This window comes from Filicampus tigris, chromosome 14 (genome assembly GCF_054856515.1).
Source record: "Filicampus tigris isolate MCC_2025a chromosome 14, RoL_Ftig_1.0, whole genome shotgun sequence".
NCBI lineage: Eukaryota > Metazoa > Chordata > Actinopteri > Syngnathiformes > Syngnathidae > Filicampus > Filicampus tigris.
In genome coordinates this window covers 24,040,001-24,059,505 of record NC_141230.1, presented here as the reverse complement: position 1 = coordinate 24,059,505, position 19,505 = coordinate 24,040,001, and the positions used below count along the sequence as shown (strand labels likewise).

Sequence of the window (19,505 nt, the reverse complement as noted above, 5' to 3'; positions counted from 1 at the left end):
AATTTCATGGCGTTGGGGTTTTAAAAGTAGGTCGGTGCTTGTGATCGTGTTGAGGCCAGCACAGAACTAGCTGTCCACCACTGTTGAGGTCCAAAATGGAGGCACACGCAACACCAGCAATGTTTTTTGTGATTCTTTTATTAGTTCCGTGTGACGGAGTACACTTGTGCTCTTTTCGTACGTGTCAAACATGGTATAGAATTGTACAAACCTTCTAGGCACACGACTAATGCATGGACAACCATGGAGGTGAAATCAAATCTAAATATGCAAACAGGGCGCGCGCACGCGCGCACGCACGCACAGACACCCCCCCCACACACACACCCACACACACACACACACACACACACTTGTGACGTGTTGAGTGTGCAAAGAAAGTGCAGCAATTTGTGTTTTGTGTGTGTTTGTATCACAGGGACGAGCGGGGCCTCGTAACTAACTCCAAGGCAGCTACTTTGATAGCCATCAATAAGAGGACAGCATCACCAGTGTGCAAATCATGCCAACTAGAAGGGCAACTAGTCATCGATTGATCCACAACTAATCACTAGTCAAATTAATCAACAAATATTTTGATAACTGATTAAACGTTTCGAGACCTTGTTTGACTTACAGTACAGTACAATGGTCCAAACGTTTGGAATGTCAGCCTCTCAATAGTAACTATTGTCTAATTTCCATGAAAACAACTGACTGTCTTTTCAAAATAAGACATCTGCTTGTGGTTGGGAAAACTACAATCACCATTCTGACAGGTGTTACTAACCAATCCAGAAACGGAACCATCATCAATTTATGCTTGTGGGTCTTCTGCAGTGCTCACTTGAAATAATGTCGTGTTTTGGAATGGAGGGCTGGATTCGACTTGATATTTATCCAATTCATTGATTATTCAAAATTGACAGATTATTTGATGAAAGCGATCGTTAATTGTAGCCCTAATGACATCATCATCTGCATAAGGCCGAATGATGGGTCGACATCATCAGAGTGTGATTGACACAGCATTGTCCTGAGTGCATAAATGACACGACATCATCATGAGTATGTGGTGAAGGCACGTGAACACAGCAAAAGGAAACGTTGAGTGTCAGTGGCGCTTGAAGGCTCTCACACACGCACACGGACGCACGCGCACACATGCACGCACGCACACCTCTGCATGACGAACGCATTTGTGTGTGTGTGTGCATGCGGTTATAAATAACCACGGTCACTGTATCGACGGAGGCGGGTCAACTGGAAGGGCTTAAAGAACAGGACTTGGCTTTCGGTTTCTTTTCAAATCAATCAAGTGTGAATGACGACGATGATGATGATGATGTGTATGTGACTGACGGGTGATTGGCCCTAATTTAGCCGCGTCTCCACGTGACCCATCTCTGTGAATACCCTGGCACCCTCTTCCTGGTCTCCAGACAAAAAGTACAATTGTGCCACTTCCTGTCTGAGCTGCTTTCCCCCCGCCAGAGTCCAGAAGCTGTGACGCTCACTCCTCCTCCTCCTCCTCCTCCTCCTCCTCCTCCTCCTCCTCCTCCTCCTCCTCCTCCTCCTCCTCCCCAGCCATGACCTCTACCAGCAGCTCTGCGGTACAGGTGGCCTCACCCAGATCGTTGACAGCTTTCACCGTGTACTTGGCGTCATCGTCGCCCGACACCTACGGCGGAGACCAAGTCAGGAAGAAGTCAACACCGCATCCAAACGTTTTGAATACAGTTTAGTGCATCCATTCTGTGATTTCTTTTGTGTGATCTGCACTTTGCTTTGAGAGTGCAATGAGACATTGAACTGCATCAATTTCCATTTTGAAAGCTGGACAATTTCAGCTGTTGTAGAATTTCTGACCGGTAGTGTCCACGACTCCCCAAAGGTTTGAGATATTGGGCTTCGGGGACAAAACATGAAATGTTGTCGAGTCTTTCTAGGTGACCTTTGTTTGACCTCCTCTCAACCTTTGTCCAACTGCCAAACGAGTCAGTACTTTTTGTCGTTTGGCAAAAATGGGATCGGTCGACTGTAAACACATGGTGGGTGTCAGACCTTCAAAAAATAAGCGCCATAGAAACATGCCTTGGGAGTATTTCAATTGGGTCGTGAACGTCTATTATGGATTTGATTTATTGCGGGGCTGGGGATGGGGATTACGTTACTTAGCTCAGCCGTTTGGTAGGCCCCAAAGGTCAATTCTTGACCTGTTTTTGTCATGATTGTGCTATGGATGTTTCTTTTTGACCACCTGGCTTAGCGTTAGGGCCTGGGTTAGGGGTTTGGACATTTCCCCATTGCAAAGAAACTTTTCAAATCCGTCTGTTTATTTTACTCATTTGCTAGCTTGTGCATTTAATATTAGCCTTATGCGACAGAGACCATTTGACATGCATTAAGAGTCAGTCATAGATGGAGAGAATCCGCTCACTTTTCAAAATAAAATAGTGCCTGCCCCGTACCGGTGCGCGGCCCTGTGGTTGGGGACCGCTACTGTAAAGAGATGCTTCTGGACGTGCGAGCTCTTGGGCCCACGCCATGTTCCTGGGCTTTCCTTTTGGCTGCTTTTTGCCTGGCACCAAGTGTTCAGTTTGTTTTTCCTACTTCTTTGGTTGCGCTTTTTGCTATTGTATTATTTGTGATGGTAGTTTTTTGGAAATACTGACTGTGATTTATCTCAACACTCCATCACAAAGCGTCATGGAAATCTCAAATGCAACTTTTTGGGTGTTTGTTTGTTGGTGCGGGTTGTTGAAGGCAACGGTGCGGGGCACCTCGGAAATGACCAGGCTGCAGTTGCCGTCCTCGTCGTAGTCGATCTGGAAGTGCCTGGTCTCCTTGATGGGCTGCTCATCCTTGTACCACACCACCTCGGGGTCGGGGTAACCTGCCGAGGGTCACGCTCAAGGTTAAGCCCCGAGCGAGCGAGCGAGCAAGCGGGCAGGTGGGTCGGCGGCGGGCCGGGGTACCTTCGATCTTGCAGTCGAAGCGCGCGGCGCTGCCCTCCACCACCTCCACGTCCTGGATGACGGCGCTGAAGCTGGGCTTGCACTCTGCCTTCTGCTCCAGTTCCAAGCACTCCAGAAAGCGGTTGTCCTCTGAAACGCACACCAGGCAACCACCACCTCAGCTCAGCTTTCTTTTGCTTGTTTGTTTCGTGTGCTGGATTTGTCCCACGACAACAGGAACCAGAACACCGGAGTGTAATTCTGTGAGCTACTTGACATCCGCCGTCCCTCACACACATACCAGGAATGAGAAGAAAATCTCCCTCAATGTGTGTCCAACATGTACTAGCTCAGGTATCTTTACCGACGCTTTTTATCAAAGTCTTGGGGCGACCTGCGGGAGGGGTGTACCTTCAGTGGGCGAGCCCCTCTTGGCGTGGACCCCCGCCATCATGGCCATGGACGACAGTCTGCCAATGGCTTTGATGGCATGGCCCGTTTTCTGCCATTTCCTCCTCAGGATGTATTTTTTCATCCTCTCCTTGGACAGCTTCTTGGCCTTCATGGTGTTGGTGTCCTGCTTGAGCCAGGGGTGCTCCAGACACTGGGGGCAGCTCAGACGTGCCCTGCAAGCACAAAGCCACCAGTGGTGAGACCTCTACTTTCCTTCCTCCCCCGATTACACATTTCTGTGGTTTTCCCATTATTAGGCAACTGTGCCGAACACGAGGCCCGTCTGACCGCCAACCCCGCTCTCGACAAAGTGCATGGAAATGAGACTGAACGCTGACTTCATGTCCTTCTTGAGCAGCCTGGTGATGAAATCCTTGGCGTCGTCCGAGATCTCGTCAAAGGCCTCGTCCTCAAAGTCCCACGTGGCCGAAGTCACGTTGGCCAATGTCTCGTTGTCGTTGTCACCCATGAAGGGTGACAGGCCGCTCAGCCTGACAGGGAGAAACAAAATGGAATACTCAACCTATGGAACAGATCACCAAGGAAATCGCGGCGCGGCTATGTGCTACTAGTAAAAACGAAGAGACGGCTTCGGTTTTGCACATGTAACTGAAGCGGTACTGACAGCATGGAGGAGAATACTCTGCAGTAACTCCCAGATGACTTTGCTGCGTAACTGATATGCATCGTTGACAATATCTAACAGATGACTCTGGGTGTGTACTTGCAAGCGACGAGCATTAGTGGCAGTAGGACTGCGATCCTCTCCATGCGACCGATATGCCATACTCACAGAATGTAGCAGATGACGCCGATGCTCCACATGTCGGTGGGGTAGCTGATGGCCTCGTAGTTGATGACTTCGGGTGCCACAAACTCGGGCGTTCCGAACAAAACTTTAAGGGTTCCGGCATTTTCTGCGAAAGACGAAGAACAGGGTCCGTCGGGTTAGGAGGCGACTGACTCCAAGGTTGGCTCGGTGCTAGCTAGTCTGAAGTGGAGGAGCCGCTAAGGTCACCTAGCCGCCTGGCCAGGCCAAAGTCGATGAGTTTGATCTTGCTGCCCATCTTGTTGACACACATGATGTTCTCAGGTTTGAGGTCCAGGTGCACGATGCCCTGCTTGTGGATGAAGCCCACCCCGTCCACAATCTGCAGCATGTACTTGATCACCTCGCGCTCCGACAACTCAAAGTCCTCGTCGATGATGCGCTCAAACAGCTCGCCGCCGGAGATCCTGCCCAACAAAGGAAGTGAGTCACAAGTGCCAGGGAAAGCCAAGTCGAGCAAGAGGGCAATCTGAAGTCAAGTCAAGTCTTTTTATCTTGGCCAAGTCATAATTGAACAAAAAGGGTCCAATAATATGATGATTGGGCCTTCCTGGACTTCTGTCTTCACAAAGGCCAGATACTGCAGGTAAGCGACTTGACTTATCACAAGACTTGATTGCACCTCACTTGCCTAAGACAAAAGTCATTGGGTCTTTGATTTGTCAACATAAACGGGGTCAAGTCACGCAGGTCTTAAGCCAATTCTGACGCAAGTCCCAAAAGTCATTTTGTCATGGGCAAGTCAAGTCAGGTCACAGGTTACTTCAAGTCAAGGCCCAAGTGAGCCAGACAGATCCTCAAGTTACACATGTGCAGGTCTCAAGCAAGTCCCAAAAGTCCTTTTGTCTTGGGCAAGTCAAGTCAGGTCACGGGTCATCTCAAGTCAAGTCAGGTCTTGTCATAAGCCAAGTCCCATGTCAGGTTTGAATTTTCAAGGTTTTACCTGAAACTGGTCTTCATAAAGGGATCAGAATAATGCGGCCAAATAATGATTTGATTGGCCAATTTATCAAATCTGTATGCACATATTACAGCTCATCAAGTCTCAAGTCACGTCCTTCCTCGATAATTCCCCAAAACCACGTTGAATCACAAGTCATTTCATTTTTGCCGGGTCAAGTCACGGTGACTCGAGACAACTCGAGTCCACTTGACAATGATGCCGTCAGACCTGAATTCTAGATTTGACCTTTGGATCAAATGAACAATCGAGTCTGTCAAGACAAGTCCTGAGTCTTTAACTCCAAAGTCAAGTCACAAGCCTTTTGTCATCACAAAAGTGATGAGACCAAGATGCAATGGCTCAAGTCCCCATCTCTGCTGTAAACCTTTGAGAAAGTATCCGGTTCAGTAACTTTAAACATTATCATTCCTGTTCCTGGACAGTTCCCGTTTGCATTTTGATTAACAACTTGGAACTAGCACAGTTCTTACACTATGCCCTTCAGAGGACTATTGTTTCCAATATCATCCGAAATTAATTGTGACCTTTTCTTGGGTCCACTTGCTTTTCGAGCGATTTTGAATGATCTCACCACAGAGCTGAAAAAGATTGAGTGACATCGTCTACACGTTCAAGTGTAGCTGAGAAAAGTCAACGATTTGGAAAGGTTTTGACTACACCATGTCAACGTTTGAATGTCTGGCTCTTGGAATGCCATGTATCGGTCAGGTAGGGACAGATCGATATCGTTATTCTGACAAGTGTTAACGTTTACATTTCGTTTGGGGGGGTATTTCTCTATTCAATCATCCATACACTCAAAGTCGCCGGCTACAATAATGTTTGCGCGCAGTGGATTTTTTGAGACTAAGGCGAATAGGCCTGCCTATTCGCAGTTCTCTTTTCTTCTTTTCTCACGTGTGTATTAATGAGTCCGTTTGGGCTCCTTATCTAATGCCTTGAGACACCACAAGATGGCCCCAAAGCCCACAGACTAGGAAGCATCTTTAGACGCTGGCCAAGGCGCAATGCACACCAGCCAGCGTCCTTGCTCTTTTCCTGCATTTTGAACAAGTCAAATCATCTGGAGCCGCCTCACATTTGGGGCTTCGAATCCGGGCTCCAAAAAGCTCAAAATCATCCCTTGATGTGAATGTGAACCCAATAAGGATAAGTGGTCTTGAAAATGGACGGCTCTTGAAAAGGAGCATCTGAAGTGAGCAAAAGTCAAGTCAGTCAAGTCATGTCTGAAGTCTAATTTGAGTCACAAGTCATCTGAAGAGCGGCTCGAGTCAACTCGGGCCCCGATGGGGGTTGCCACGTGTGGTTGGAGCAGCCGCAAGTCCCCTACATCTCCAGCACCACCACGATGTCTGACTTTCCCTCGAAGGCGTCCACGCACTGGACCAGCTTGGGGTGGTGGAGGCTGTTCATGATGCCGATCTCTTGCCGAACGTTGTCTTTGTCCTTGGCCGAGTATGCCTTGATGAACTTTCCCGCCCACACCTTCTTGGTGGCCTTCTCCACCAGCTTGAACACCTGACCAAACTTGCCCCTGTGACACCAACACAGACATTCATCCGCCTTCCATCGCCTATGATGGCTGAACTCATTTCAGCTGCGTTCAAGCATGTCAAAGCCCCGCCGGCTTTTTGAGATGACAGGCTTTACCCGCAATATGGTGCGTACCTCGCAATAGCGCAGCTTTTCAAACAATTGCTTTCTGGGGGGCTTTTGACAGGATACAGGTACTCCCCCACTTTCATGTTGCTTTCTGACCATTTGATTGTGTCTCCCTTTGATACGCAAATTGGTGAGGCCAGTTTGTGCAGTTTGATGAGCTGGTTTTCAAATACCCACAAATTGCCTGGCACTTTGTTGGTTGTCTGAGCTGACCAACTAGGAAAGATTAATTTCAGGTTTGGGCCATATTCGAGTCCAAAATGTTCTCGATGCGGCCCCGCTAGTCCGAACACTGCATTCTGATAAATCTTGCGTTTACGGAATATGAATGATGCAGCAAAATGCAAAACCTTGGCCACTCGTTGGTGACTCAACATGACATCACAGTTGCTCAGGGCATACACAGGTCATGACCAATCATGGCTCAGTTGTTTTCTGAGGTTGGTCATGTGACATCTGCATACTGAGCTGCAATTGGTCATTACCTGACCAACTGTGATGTCATTTGCATCAGCAAGTGGCAAAATGGCCGCCCCCTGAGACGGCTGCATTTTGCTGCGTCATTTCTATTCCACAAACGCAAGACTCATCAGAGTGCTGTCGAACATCTCGATGGAAAGAACATTTGGGACTTGGACAGCTGCGCGCATTTCCTGACTGAAGTGCTGACTTAGGTAGCCCCCCTCCCCTACATTGACACCAATGGCAATGGCAATGGCACCTATGCATGGATGTCATTGCGCCAAAGTAGCTTGCTAGTGCAAATGCTTCAAGTTCTTACGTTCCCAGCCTCTCCTCCACGTCGTACAGCTCCTTCACCTTCACGTCCGTTCGCACCGTCACCTGCCTGTAGTCGGGCTCCTTCTCCGAGTCTGCCACATGGAAAGACTGCGTCAGAGCACTCACGCAATGGTCAAAATAACATCGGAATCACGACACAACATCACACGCGTGCGAGTCACGAGGACGTTCCAAGCCTTAAACGGAAACCAAAAGTCAAGTCATGACTTGAGCTAGCAAGTCCCAAGTCATCTTAAAATCTTTCTCTGTCCTAACCTATTTGCATACTACTTGCGTTAGTTAGCTTAGCGCTACTACCACAGTCACCCTCACAGTGTTTCTTTGTGAAAACTCATTCACTGCCATCGATGGCTCTAGAAGTCAAAGGGGCGTTGCTTTACCTGGGCTTGCAGCCAATGACTATCAAACGTCCCAAAGCAGTATCCATATTGGCTAAAACAATTTTGGTACTCAAATCAGCACGGGAGGGGGTTGTTTGCTGCTCATTTTTGGCCCGGTGACCCACCGACCCCATGGCAGCGACTTGTTGCCCACTTTTGCTGATTGTGACGTCTCTGACCATTCCAGCAACTCAAATAACAACGATATAGTCAAGAAATAACAAAGCAAAATAATAAAGATATAACCAAGAAAATAAAATTGCACCAACTGCGGTCTTGGTGTTAGCGGCAATCTTATTTCCTGCACATGGAGGGAAGGAAGCGATGAATCTGCCCTGTTAATGACTGGGGAATCCTAAAAACTGCTCATTTACTGTTGTGAAATCCTGAGCTCTGGCTCACCTGCAGTCGGACTCAATTGTATTTCTGTTTCAGTGACTGTGTTTAGGATGAATGGCCATGATATACTCAATCTAATTGTGTCCAAACAATATAGCAATGTTGAAAATGAACGTTTAACTTTGGTTTTCAATTGCATTTCCCGGCCGGGCCAATGCTGATCCTTGAATGTTCTTTCATCCGGGTAGACTCCCTTTTTCTTTTCGTCCCTTCAGAGAAAACATTTTGATTTTTGGGTTGTTTTGCAGCTTCTGCCTTGACACCAATAATTGCGCATGGATGTGAGAATCGACTACGGTCTTCGTAACGAATGGGGACATAGGCCGTAAAGAAGTCAGCACATTTGTAGTTGTTTTTTTTGTGGCTGGGTTGGAGCCAACATCCTCACAGTTGCGTAGTGCCAGTAAAAACGATACAGACCCCCTCAGGCCATGACAAACGTACCATTCAACCAGTCGATGTTTCACCAGAAGAGTTATTTTATTAAGGTCGAAAACCTACCCGGTGTTGCTTTATGGTAGAAAACGAGGAAAATTATAGCTTTTTTTCTTGCAAAGTACATTCATGAAATTTCTTTTTCCCCCAAAATGTACATTTCTCCTCAAACGTATTTTTTTCTCTCAAACAAATATGACCTTTTGCGATAGAAGCTAACTTGTTTCTCCCAAAAAAATCTGACAATTTTTTTTCAAGAAAAAGGTGATGTCTTGCAAGAAAAAACGGAATTTTACATACGTTTGGTTATTTATTTATCTATTTTTTTAAGGAACATGTTTTTATTTTTTTCTTTAAAGAAAAATGTCCATTTTGGGAGGCAGAAAAAAGCAGTTTTGAAAATTTAGATTTAAAAAAACAAAAAACAAACTCTAAAGTCATGCCATGTCAGTGTAGTTCAACTTAGGTCCAGCAAAGTCAAGTTGAGTTTCTCATAAGTTTTAAGTAGAGTCAGCAAAAGGGAGTCCCCCACATCTGAAATGAACCATCAGATGGCGTGATACCAATTAAACCGTTTTGGTGTGACTGTAAACAGGAAGTGTGCGTATCTGTACCATCCTCCTCCTCCTCCGCCTCCTCCTGGTTCTCTGTCGACGGACGAAAAACACAATGAGTTACTCGGGTGGGTTCGGTCACACCGTTCCACAAGCTTTGCCGGCGTGTCCTCACCGTTGTCGTCCACCAGGCCCACAGTGACTTCCTCGGACTCGGCGCTCGGCTCGCTGATGCCATAGACGTTCTCCGCTCGAATCCGGAACTTATATTGGCGCTCAGGAAGAAGGTTCTGGCGGTGGACGGAAAGATGATGAGACGGCGGACATGGTCATGGACATGTTTACAGACAGGGCCGTAATCACGGACTAAAGCCGAAGCAAGGCGCGAGTTCCTGCAACTTAAAGGTTCACGTGGCCCATGAGGTTTGCATTTCCAGCGCAGCTCAAAATTCAGGCTAAGCGAACTGTGTTCCACCAATCAGCGGTCATACGCACAGCTTGCCTTGCCCAAAAAAACGTATGATTAGCTGCCACTGCTACATCCCAGTAGGACCCCCCCCCCCGCCCCACTACATCCAGTCGAGAACGGCGTAATTATGGTGTGGCGGCGCAATTACGACTCTTAGAAACCCTAACAAACTTGACTGTTTGGATTTTGTTCAAATATCTGGACAATACTTGTTGGACTGGAATATCAGCGAAGCCTGTCCTTTCTGCCTGAATGCATCAGTCAGTCGTATTGTAGTGAGGCGTGTCCTGACAAGAACTCAGTGAAGGACGACATTGTAATGTGTCAAGGACAAGGAAAGAGAAATCCACGTCACCTCCATGGTAAGAGACATGGACAAGGACATAGAGGCAAGGACATGGTCTGAGAATGGGTCATCGTGGACAAAGACATAAACACAGACAAGACGTAGCGGTAGAGACATGTAGACGGACGCACTTGGACATTGTAGGATGTGCTGTTGCAGGACATGAGCGGCGTCCACTTGCGGTCCACAGAGTTGTACATCTCCAAGTGGTAGGTCTGCACGGCACTGCCGCCATCGTAGGTGGGACCGTACCAGGACAGAGTCAGACTGGAACGTCTCACGTCGGACAGGGCCGGAACTTTTGCGGGCGGGTCCGGCTTGTCTGCAGGATGGAGGACATTTTGGACACCAACTACATCTCACAGCACTGCTTTGCCACTCAATGAGTCCGCTCAAGCTGCTAACGAAGTTAGCGTCATTCTTCTTGGACAAACGAGTCGTACGTGGTTGTTTTAGAAAATATTGGACATGTCTTTTCTTGGACAGAGCAAAGCGTGTGCGGGAGAAGGAGGGCTCGCATGCCCAGGCAGAGGTCACCCGAAGGCTCATCTGACAGGAAATGTGAGCAGTCGCTCCTCCGCTGCCATAAAAGGCATCTGCACTCCCTTCATGTTTCCCCAAACACAGATCGGTCAACCCATACCGACCCGACCACCTTAGCTTAGTTTAGCGTGGCGACAGTTAGCCGAGATGTGCCGCGCCCAAATGCTCGGTACGCACAGATGCTCAACGTGCTAATGCTAACATACCAACGTGGATATGCTCCAGGACATTAGACATGGCTCAGGACAAAGATGTTGAGATAGACATGATCATAGACATGGTAGATGAAGACATTTACACAGGGATGGACATGGATGTGGTCCAGGACAGAGATGAAAACATCAACATGGTTAAGAGACATGTCACATGGACATGGTCGTGGTTGTGGGCACAACCTTCGGCCCAGTACCGTTCAAATCTTTCGACTGATGAACTGTGACAGACCCATGCCGAAAGATCAGGCATTGAACACTTCTGGTCATATCGTGCACAGTCTGCTCCGAGAATCGCAACACACGTCAAGGTTCTGCCCCATCACCAATCCTGAACCAAGTCCTTCCAGGCAGAAATCTTGCATGATCACAGGCCATCTCTCAAAAACAAACAGACTCCCCGTTATGCACCAATGTTTGCCTAGTGTTATTGAAAAGGACCAGAAGCAGGAGCGCGTTGTAAAATAACCATATCAGGGAAAAAAAAAAAAGACTTGCTTTGGAAAATACGTGGGGAACCCACTTTTATACAAACAACTACATTGGGTAGCTTCTTTCAATTGGCTACATTCCGTTCGTGTCACAGTTGACCAAGTCAAATGACTCGAGACCCCGTTCCCCGCAGACAATTTTTGGTCGTGAATGTTGAACACGTTTAATATTTAAGATAGTCGTCCTGACAAGTTTTAGAACCCATAACATGGACAAATCACGTGCTAAAATGCTAACTTGCTAGTTAGTACGAAAGGGTTAAAACTAATGCCAATGCTAATATTAATTCTAGTTAATGCTAATCTTAAACCTAAATGTGCATGCCAATGATATCATGCAAATTCTGGGGCTCCTGCTAGTGTTCATGCTAACACAACCCTATCCCTAATATTCAAGCTATAATGCTAACCCACTAAACTTCTAATACAACCAATTTCATGTCAATACTAATATGCTGATGCTAAACTGCCAAAATGAACTGGTTAATGTTAATGCTATAGCTTAGCCTTAACCTAAAGTCTACGCTAAAGATTTCTAACCTTCCAATATTAAAGATTTGATGTGAGCGCTAATGTAATGTCAATGCACAAAGACTAATATGTGTGATAATGTGCATGTTAATTTCATGCCAATTGTTCAATTGCTACTGCCGTTTTTGATTGTTAAGTTCTAGTGTATTTTCTCCCATTTTGGTGAGCCATTTCTGTTGTAGTTATCAGAGTTTTTCTTTCACCGGTAAGGTTTCTTTCAAGGGTAAGGTGCCATTTTTGTTCCAACTGTTTTGTCTTTTGTCTTCTTTCTGTTAGTTTAGCAAGATAGGTTTCATGGATGTATTTGGGTTTTTTTCCTTCTTTTTTTGTAGGTCTTCACAGGGTTTAGTTAGCGAACTCCCTCAATGACTTGCCAGTTAAGTATCTGTGACTACAGCCAAACTCTGGCAGGGTTTTCACTTTTTTGACCTGTATTTGACACATCTGAACCTAACCTATTAAACAGAATTATGCTAACATGACAATGCTACCACGCTAATGCTAATGTCCATGCTAACTTTCATGCTAATGTCAAGTCAATGTTCATGCGACTGCTAACATGTTAAACTAAACCTAACCTAAGCTAATTAACACAGTGATGCCAACATGTGAGTGCTAGCTTGAGAATGCTAAAATGCTAATGTCACACCAATGCTAATCTAACCCTAACATAACATATACACATTTATACTGTACATATATACACACATATATATATATATATATACATATACATATATATACATATACATATATATACATATATATACATATATATATACATATATATACATATATATACATATATATATACATATATATACACACATATATATATATATTTACACACACATACATACACCCACACACATACACACACACACACACACCCACCCACGCACGCACGCACACACACACACCCACCCCCACACCCCCACCCACGCACACACACACACACACACACACACACACACACACACACACACACACACACACACACACACACACACAGGTTGTGAATGCCAACAGGCTAATGCTATGACGCTAGCAGGCAAATTCCTCACCCACAATGGTGAGGTTAAGCGCAGCCTGCCGGAGGCCATACTGGTTCCTCAGCTCAATGGTGTAGCATCCGCAGTGCTCCTGCTGTCCACTGGCGATGGTCAGCAGGCTGCTGCTGTCCGTACTGCGGATGGACGTCCCTGCCGCGCCTTCCTGGATCTGGACACACGCGGCCCACGTTCAAACGCGGCGCGCGCGCAGGCACACCCGCGCGCTCACGCCGCGGCGTCTCACCGGTTTCCTGAACTTGAGCCAAGTGCAGCTGATTGGCGGAGCTCCAGAGAACTTGCAGAGGATCTCCACCTTCTCCCCCGCCAGGATCTTCATGTCCTCCGGGAACTGAACGATGTGAGGGGGCAGCGCTGCACGCACGCAGGCACGCAGGCACGCAGGCACGCAGGCACGCATCAGTAAGCAAGCACGAATGCTGTGTGTGTGTTAGTGTGTCACCTTGCTTGGGAGGCGTCTTGGCCGTGGGCTTCTTTATTCGAGCTTCACCTGACAACACAAACGCGCGCACTGTGACTTGGCCAGGCCCATATTTGGGAAACTTCCTGCTTGCCTTCTGTTGGAGCTCTCTTCGCATGCTCTGTCTCCCCGAGATCTAAATTCCTACTTTTACACCAACCGTCCTTTTTTACTAGCACGAGCAGACATAGCTCATATGTGAGTGAGGTCGCTGTAGTGTGCATATTTGTGTGCGCGCAAGCAAAGCAGCGTTCCCAGCCTGCATGTCCTTATTGGGACAAAAAGAGCGAGGTGGCGGCTTCTTCTTTTTCCACTCGCTCTTCTATTCATCATGAGCCGTCTTGAGATTGGCAGTCCTATTACTACGACTATTAGCGTTCAAGTGATTATTCTTGCGCTTCTTGTGATTTTGTCCACTTACTCTCCGAGGTGGCCGCCGCCGTCTTCTTCTTGGAATTCTTGTCAGCCGCAGACTTTTCCGGAGGATCTGCCGACACAAAAGTCTTCAAACACTTCGGCGTAACATACGTCAGGTTTGGTTTGATTTACAAGCGTACATCCGCTCACCAGTGAGCCGACTTACGAGGTTTCCTGTCGCTTGGCAGACTTTTTGTCTCCAGTTGAGAGCCACAATTCGAATTACGAGCAGCTTGGGAAAGTTTCAAAATGAAAAAGGAGCGACGCAGAAACCACACGCCGTCATTTCCGAGTCTGCTCGCTCGATGCTAACACACAATGAAGCTAACAAAACGAGCATCACTGTGGCACTGGCTGTCAACCTTTATGTGTCGCCTGTTTGAGTACAAACGGGGCGCAGATTTCTGTTTTTTGTTTTGTTTTTTGGGTCACATGTTATATTTCAATGGGGACAGGTGATCAGCAATCCAAACGTTTGGGGTCACTAGCGTCCTCTCGTAAGCCAAGACACCGCCGCGTGATTCTGCATTCATTCGGATCCAAATATTTCTTACCGTCCACCAGCACCAAACACGAACATTCGGCCCGGCCCGTCGAGTTCTCCACTTTGCATTTGTACTCCCCTTCGTCCTCGGGCAGCGCCTTGTCGATGCTCAGCGAGCACACGCCGCCTGACGCACACGCACAAACAAAACAAAACAAAACAAAACAAAACACGATCATCAAAAATGATAAGAAGAGTCGTGATAACAGTGCATTCCTTTTCAGCTGTTCTTTTGAAAAGGATGAAATGGCAATGATCTCAACGGTTGGAATGCTTTGAATTCGTCAAGAAATCAACAGATTGAAGTTGCTTCAAGTGTAGCAATAATCTTGCAAGAAAATAGGTCTTCTGGCCTTTATTTTGAAAATGTGAAAGGTTTTGGGAACGGGAGCTGTTGGAAGGCTTCACATCAGTCAAGAAATCTGGCAATTAAAGCGAAGGGTTAAATCTTCAACGTATGTCTTTATTGCCAAAAGTCGAACAGTTTGCAGAATTTGGGTGAGCTCGGCAGAATAAATCTGTCAGGAAATGTGATGAAAGGAGGGAAAGTTCAATTTGGGCTTGTACTTTGAAAATGTGAAGACATTTTGGGGCCCGTTTTCCCCCAAAAGCAATAGCAGTACAAGAATTCACTCACCGACGATGAGCCCGACCGATTGTCGGCCACGCCAATATTTGGCATTTTGACGCACATTGGCATCCGCCCCTTTAAAAATTTGACAGCTGATCCGTTTCAAAGTGGATTCACTTCAGGGAACTAGTTAGTCCATTTCCAATTAACCTTGAGCCTGGCCACGTTGGATTTTTTGGTTTGAACTTCCAACAAGGACCAGTGGCGCTTCAACATTTCAGTCGGATTGAAATTTGGGAAAACATTTGGGAGCTATTTGTTTGTTGACGATGTTTTCCTTGAACTTTGTAAGACTCCCTGCACCTTCTGTTGTCATTTGAAAACCCTCTCCAACATTGAACATGTCGCAAATCTGAAAACTTGTTTGGTACACATATTAGCAAATCTGACAACTTGTTTGGTAAACATATGCTTCAAGAGGAAGTCAACCCAAACATATTTTTTCCCAGAATATGTTTTATGCAGGCCTCCTAGTTGAACCACGGCATACTGATGAATATTGCCTTTGTGGAATAAGAGTGACTCCGTTTTGAGCCATCTGAGGGGGCAGCCATTTTGTCCCTTCTGTCGACTGAAAATGACATCGCAGTAGCTCAGGGCTCAGATAACAACCAATCATGGCTCAGCTTCAGAAAACAGGTGAGTTGGGATTGGTCCTTACCTGAGCAACTGCGATGTCATTTTCAGTCGACAGAAGGGACAAAATGGCCGCCCCCTCAGCTGGCTAAAAGCAGGTGCATTTTGCTGTTGAACTCCTATTCCACAAAGGCAATACTCATCAGCATGCCTTGTCTCAACTAGGGGCCTGCTGGGAACATATTCTGGAAAAAAAATATGCCTGGGTTGACTTCACCCTTTAAGGCATTTCAATCAAGGGAAAAAACGAGGTATTATTTTGAGTCCCTTTTACTGCAAATGCATATGGCTCATCTGTCCCCTTGACTAGCGATAACGGCCGTCTCGGTCGGTACTGACTCAGTGTAGTCCAGAGGTGGCGCTAAGTCGCAGGCAAATCTGGAGAGGGAACCTTTGCGTTCCAAGCAACTCCCCAGTTTGTGCGGAAAAAGACAACAAAGGCAAAAGAGCAAATCCAACGGGTCAGGTGGAAACTAAGGGGGGCAAAGCGGGGCCAGGCGCTGCCGAGAAGCTGCCGGACGTCTCCGGCGCCCGTACCCATGCGCCCGTGCGCTCGTGCGGCCCCTCCTCACCCTGGGTGCAGCCCGTTGGAGCCAGCCTCTCCCCTCGGGCTGCGGCCCATCTGGACCCCAACCTCCCAGCTTCTTCCCCTCGCCTGAAGACTAAAGCTTCAAAAGTCACACCTACACCTGATGCGTGTTGCACGTTGCTTTGGTCCTTACTCCAGTCATACCTTTCATTGGTTATGATGATGGTGATGAGTACTCTTTCTGTTTCATGTTGCACCTTCACGCCCCAAATAGGGACAATACATTGACACCGATTCTGACTCTGATCCTGACATTTCAAGTAAGTCCAGTCGTGTTGTCGATTGACCAAAGTCCAGTCAAGCCAAACAATCTGCCTCAGTCAAAGTGGCAGAAAGACAATATGTGGTCACCGATCAAAACACAAAATAAATTCATGTGTGGCTCTGAAAATCAGATGAACACACTAACGTACATTCACATCACAAATTGGAGGATGAAAATAGTCTTTGTATTACTTTGAAGAATGTGTTTAATTACAAACAAACAAACGTTGCGGATGACTTCGTTAAAGTTGTGTCCAAAAGATCTGATCCCCGCATACAATTGTTTTGGTCTTTGGAGCTTCCCTCGTGACGCGTGCGCAACCAACCGGGCTCAGCCCTCGCCCGGTGCCACCTTGCTGCCGGTGCCGCTCGGCACACGAGAAACAAACGACTGTTTTTCCATCAAAAACAAAGGGCATACTCAAAAATTTTCAATCACTCGTCAAGTCACGGAGTTCATGTCAAAGTCAAGTCCGAGGCTCGCGGATGCCAAGCTGAAGTCAAGGCCGGTCGAGCAAGTCGCAGGTCCCGCCACTCGAGTCGCGCTCCTTTGCAGACGCAACATTTGAAATCAACACGAGGGCAAATGATTTGGAACTAACATCTTTCCCCGTCTGTCTTGCTTGCGACCGTCCTCCATAACTCACTCTGCTCAACCAGGGCTTTGCAAAGGTGTGTGTGGAGAGAGGTTGGGGCAGTGGGGGGGGTAGGGTCGACGGGGCAGCGGCCCCCGGCGGCCACTATTTGTTGGGGGTGGAACTTTCCCAGCCAAATACTTGCAAAACATGCCGAGTCACTCACAAGGCCACCATTTTGTCCCCGCTCAGGTTGACGCGGTGCTATAGCGTACCGACGGCTAGCATGCTAGCCGTGCAAACTTGGACCCGAGCACAGGGCGCCAAATTCAACCCTCCTTGTTTTCGCCCACCAAAGTTGCTCTCTTGCTATAGTATGTTAGCAAGCTAGCCTCTTGCAAACTAGCACGAAACTCACTTCTTAGCGATTTGCCTTTGTGCTTTTGTACTTGTGACGCTACCTTGCAAGAAGACTGCTCTTCTGGGTGTGTGTAGGTGAGGAGTGCGGGCATATGGGTGCGCTGACCTTGGTTTTTGAGGACGATGAACTTGGAGGCTTTGACAAGTTTCCCGTCGAGCGTCCAGCTGGCGCTGACGTCGCAGGCGGGGTCCAGTCGGCACTGCAGGTGCAGGCGCTGGCCGTCCACGACCGTCACGTCGCTCAGCTTCTCGGCGAAGTGCGGTACCTTGCCGCTGCCGCCGTCCTTCACGCAGTTGTTGACCACCTGGCCGCCCTGACCGTTCTTGTCCACGTCGCCCGTCTTCTTCTCCTCGGCGTCGTTCTTCTTGGCGGGCGCCTGCACCGGGCCGGCCGCCTTGCCGCCAGCGCCGGCCTTCTTCCCCAGCACGGCACGGAAGTCCATCTGCGCCGCGGCGCCGCTGGCCGCCTTGCGCTCGTCCTCCGTCTTGGTCTTGACTCCCTTCAAGTTGGCCTTAAAATCCATGGCGGTGAGGCGGCGCCCTCCCGCCCTCCACGCTCGGTCGCTCTGGTCCCGGTTGCTTGTCTCTCTCCTGGTGCCCTAGCGGCGGGTGGGCGCGGAGTTGCTCCCCGCAGCCCTCTGGCGCCCGTCCTGACCTCCTCCTGCTCCTCCCCGCTTGGCCTCCTGCTGCGGCTGCTATTTCTTCAAGTTCTCAGAGTTTTTCTTGCAGTCAGTCTTGCTCTTGTTCCGAAGTTCCTTGCGCCTCTTGCTTGGCCTCTCTCCAAGGTGGACTGGCCCTTCTTTTCCTCTATGTAGTTTTGTTTCAGGCAGGCACTCGTCCTTTGCTCCCTGCTTGACTTGCTGCCAGCGTGGACTCCTTTTGCTCCTGCCTCCAGCTGGGTCGCTTTTCTTGGAGTTGTTGGTCTAGTGGTTGTTCAGGTGTTCCTTACTTGGCCTCCCGACAGTGTGTATTGACCTCACCTCCTGCTGGTTCTCCTGCTGCCGCACCTCCTTCTACTTGTAGTTTTTCTTCACGTTCTGCTGCTTCTTCTTCCGACACTCCGTCATTCCTCCTTGCTTGGCTTGCTGCCACCGAGAACTCCTTTCGCTCTGCCAGTGCTCGTCCTTTTCCTTCTTCTAATTCTTTCTGTGCTTCCTTTTCTTCAAGTGCTTGCGCTCGCCGTCAGGCCTCCTGCCACTGTGAACGGACTCTGCCGCCTCCTCCTCCTCTTCCTCGGCGGATGGAGCCAAGAAGAGAATAAACAGCTGGGTTAAAGCCCCCGGCCTGGAAGAGTGGTGCTGGCCCCCCGCCCCCTGCAGCTGGGGCGGGGGACAGTGGGGATATGGAGGAAGGGGGGGGGGGGGTGTGGGTGAGGGCGGGGGCGGGGGTGGGGGGGATTGAGCGGTGGTCTTACATCACATGAAGTGAGTGTCATGGCCAAATAAGGCCATGGAGCCTGAAGCCCGTCAGAGCCGACTCGCCTTCGCGGGTTCCCATGGAACGTCGCGTTGGGCAGGAAGTGCTCTTTTCGGGGCGCCCGTCAATCAAAAGTGACATTGATTGATTGGCACTCCAACAGGAAGCGATGTCACGGTGCACTTGAGAAGGGGGCACAGGGTAAGCCTCGGTCCGGGCAAACAGGAAGAGACGCGTTGATGGGAGGATTAGAGAAACTTTGGGGAATATCAGCGAGCGGGATGACGATGATGGGGGAGGTGAGGGATGGCAAAAGTAGCCGCTACATCAAAACAAGAAAAAAAACGCTGTCATGGACATCCGAACACGGGCAAGTATGCGGAGGGTCTAGCGTGCGGACATGTGGTGGTAGGAGTGCCGTGTAGCTGCAAAACAACAAGAAGCTTGGAAAGATCGCATCTAGAAAACAAAAGCAGCC

At 48.3% G+C, this 19,505-nt stretch overlaps 1 protein-coding gene across 2 annotated transcripts in view; it reads right to left on the bottom strand.

Annotated features, from left to right (window-relative positions):
• Positions 1-120: 120 nt before the first annotated feature.
• The window catches only part of mylkb (myosin light chain kinase b), a 22,183-nt gene continuing 2,798 nt past the window's right edge, over positions 121-19,505 (bottom strand). The window contains exons 1-18 of one of the 2 annotated variants that reach the window (XM_086051652.1): positions 17,718-18,946; positions 14,507-14,623; positions 13,957-14,022; positions 13,518-13,565; positions 13,302-13,429; positions 13,070-13,226; positions 10,360-10,550; positions 9,589-9,703; positions 9,474-9,506; positions 7,626-7,716; positions 6,513-6,716; positions 4,408-4,625; positions 4,183-4,306; positions 3,728-3,880; positions 3,348-3,562; positions 2,958-3,086; positions 2,763-2,875; positions 121-1,660 (exon numbers count right to left, since the gene is read on the bottom strand). In XM_086051652.1, the coding sequence (XP_085907778.1) occupies positions 1,493-1,660; positions 2,763-2,875; positions 2,958-3,086; positions 3,348-3,562; positions 3,728-3,880; positions 4,183-4,306; positions 4,408-4,625; positions 6,513-6,716; positions 7,626-7,716; positions 9,474-9,506; positions 9,589-9,703; positions 10,360-10,550; positions 13,070-13,226; positions 13,302-13,429; positions 13,518-13,565; positions 13,957-14,022; positions 14,507-14,623; positions 17,718-18,135 (2,688 nt within the window). In that variant the 5' untranslated portion in view covers positions 18,136-18,946 and the 3' untranslated portion in view covers positions 121-1,492. Of the gene's footprint in view, positions 1,661-2,762; positions 2,876-2,957; positions 3,087-3,347; positions 3,563-3,727; positions 3,881-4,182; positions 4,307-4,407; positions 4,626-6,512; positions 6,717-7,625; positions 7,717-9,473; positions 9,507-9,588; positions 9,704-10,359; positions 10,551-13,069; positions 13,227-13,301; positions 13,430-13,517; positions 13,566-13,956; positions 14,023-14,506; positions 14,624-17,717; positions 18,947-19,505 lie in introns of those variants that run through there. The other variant, XM_086051653.1, reaches the window with a different exon arrangement.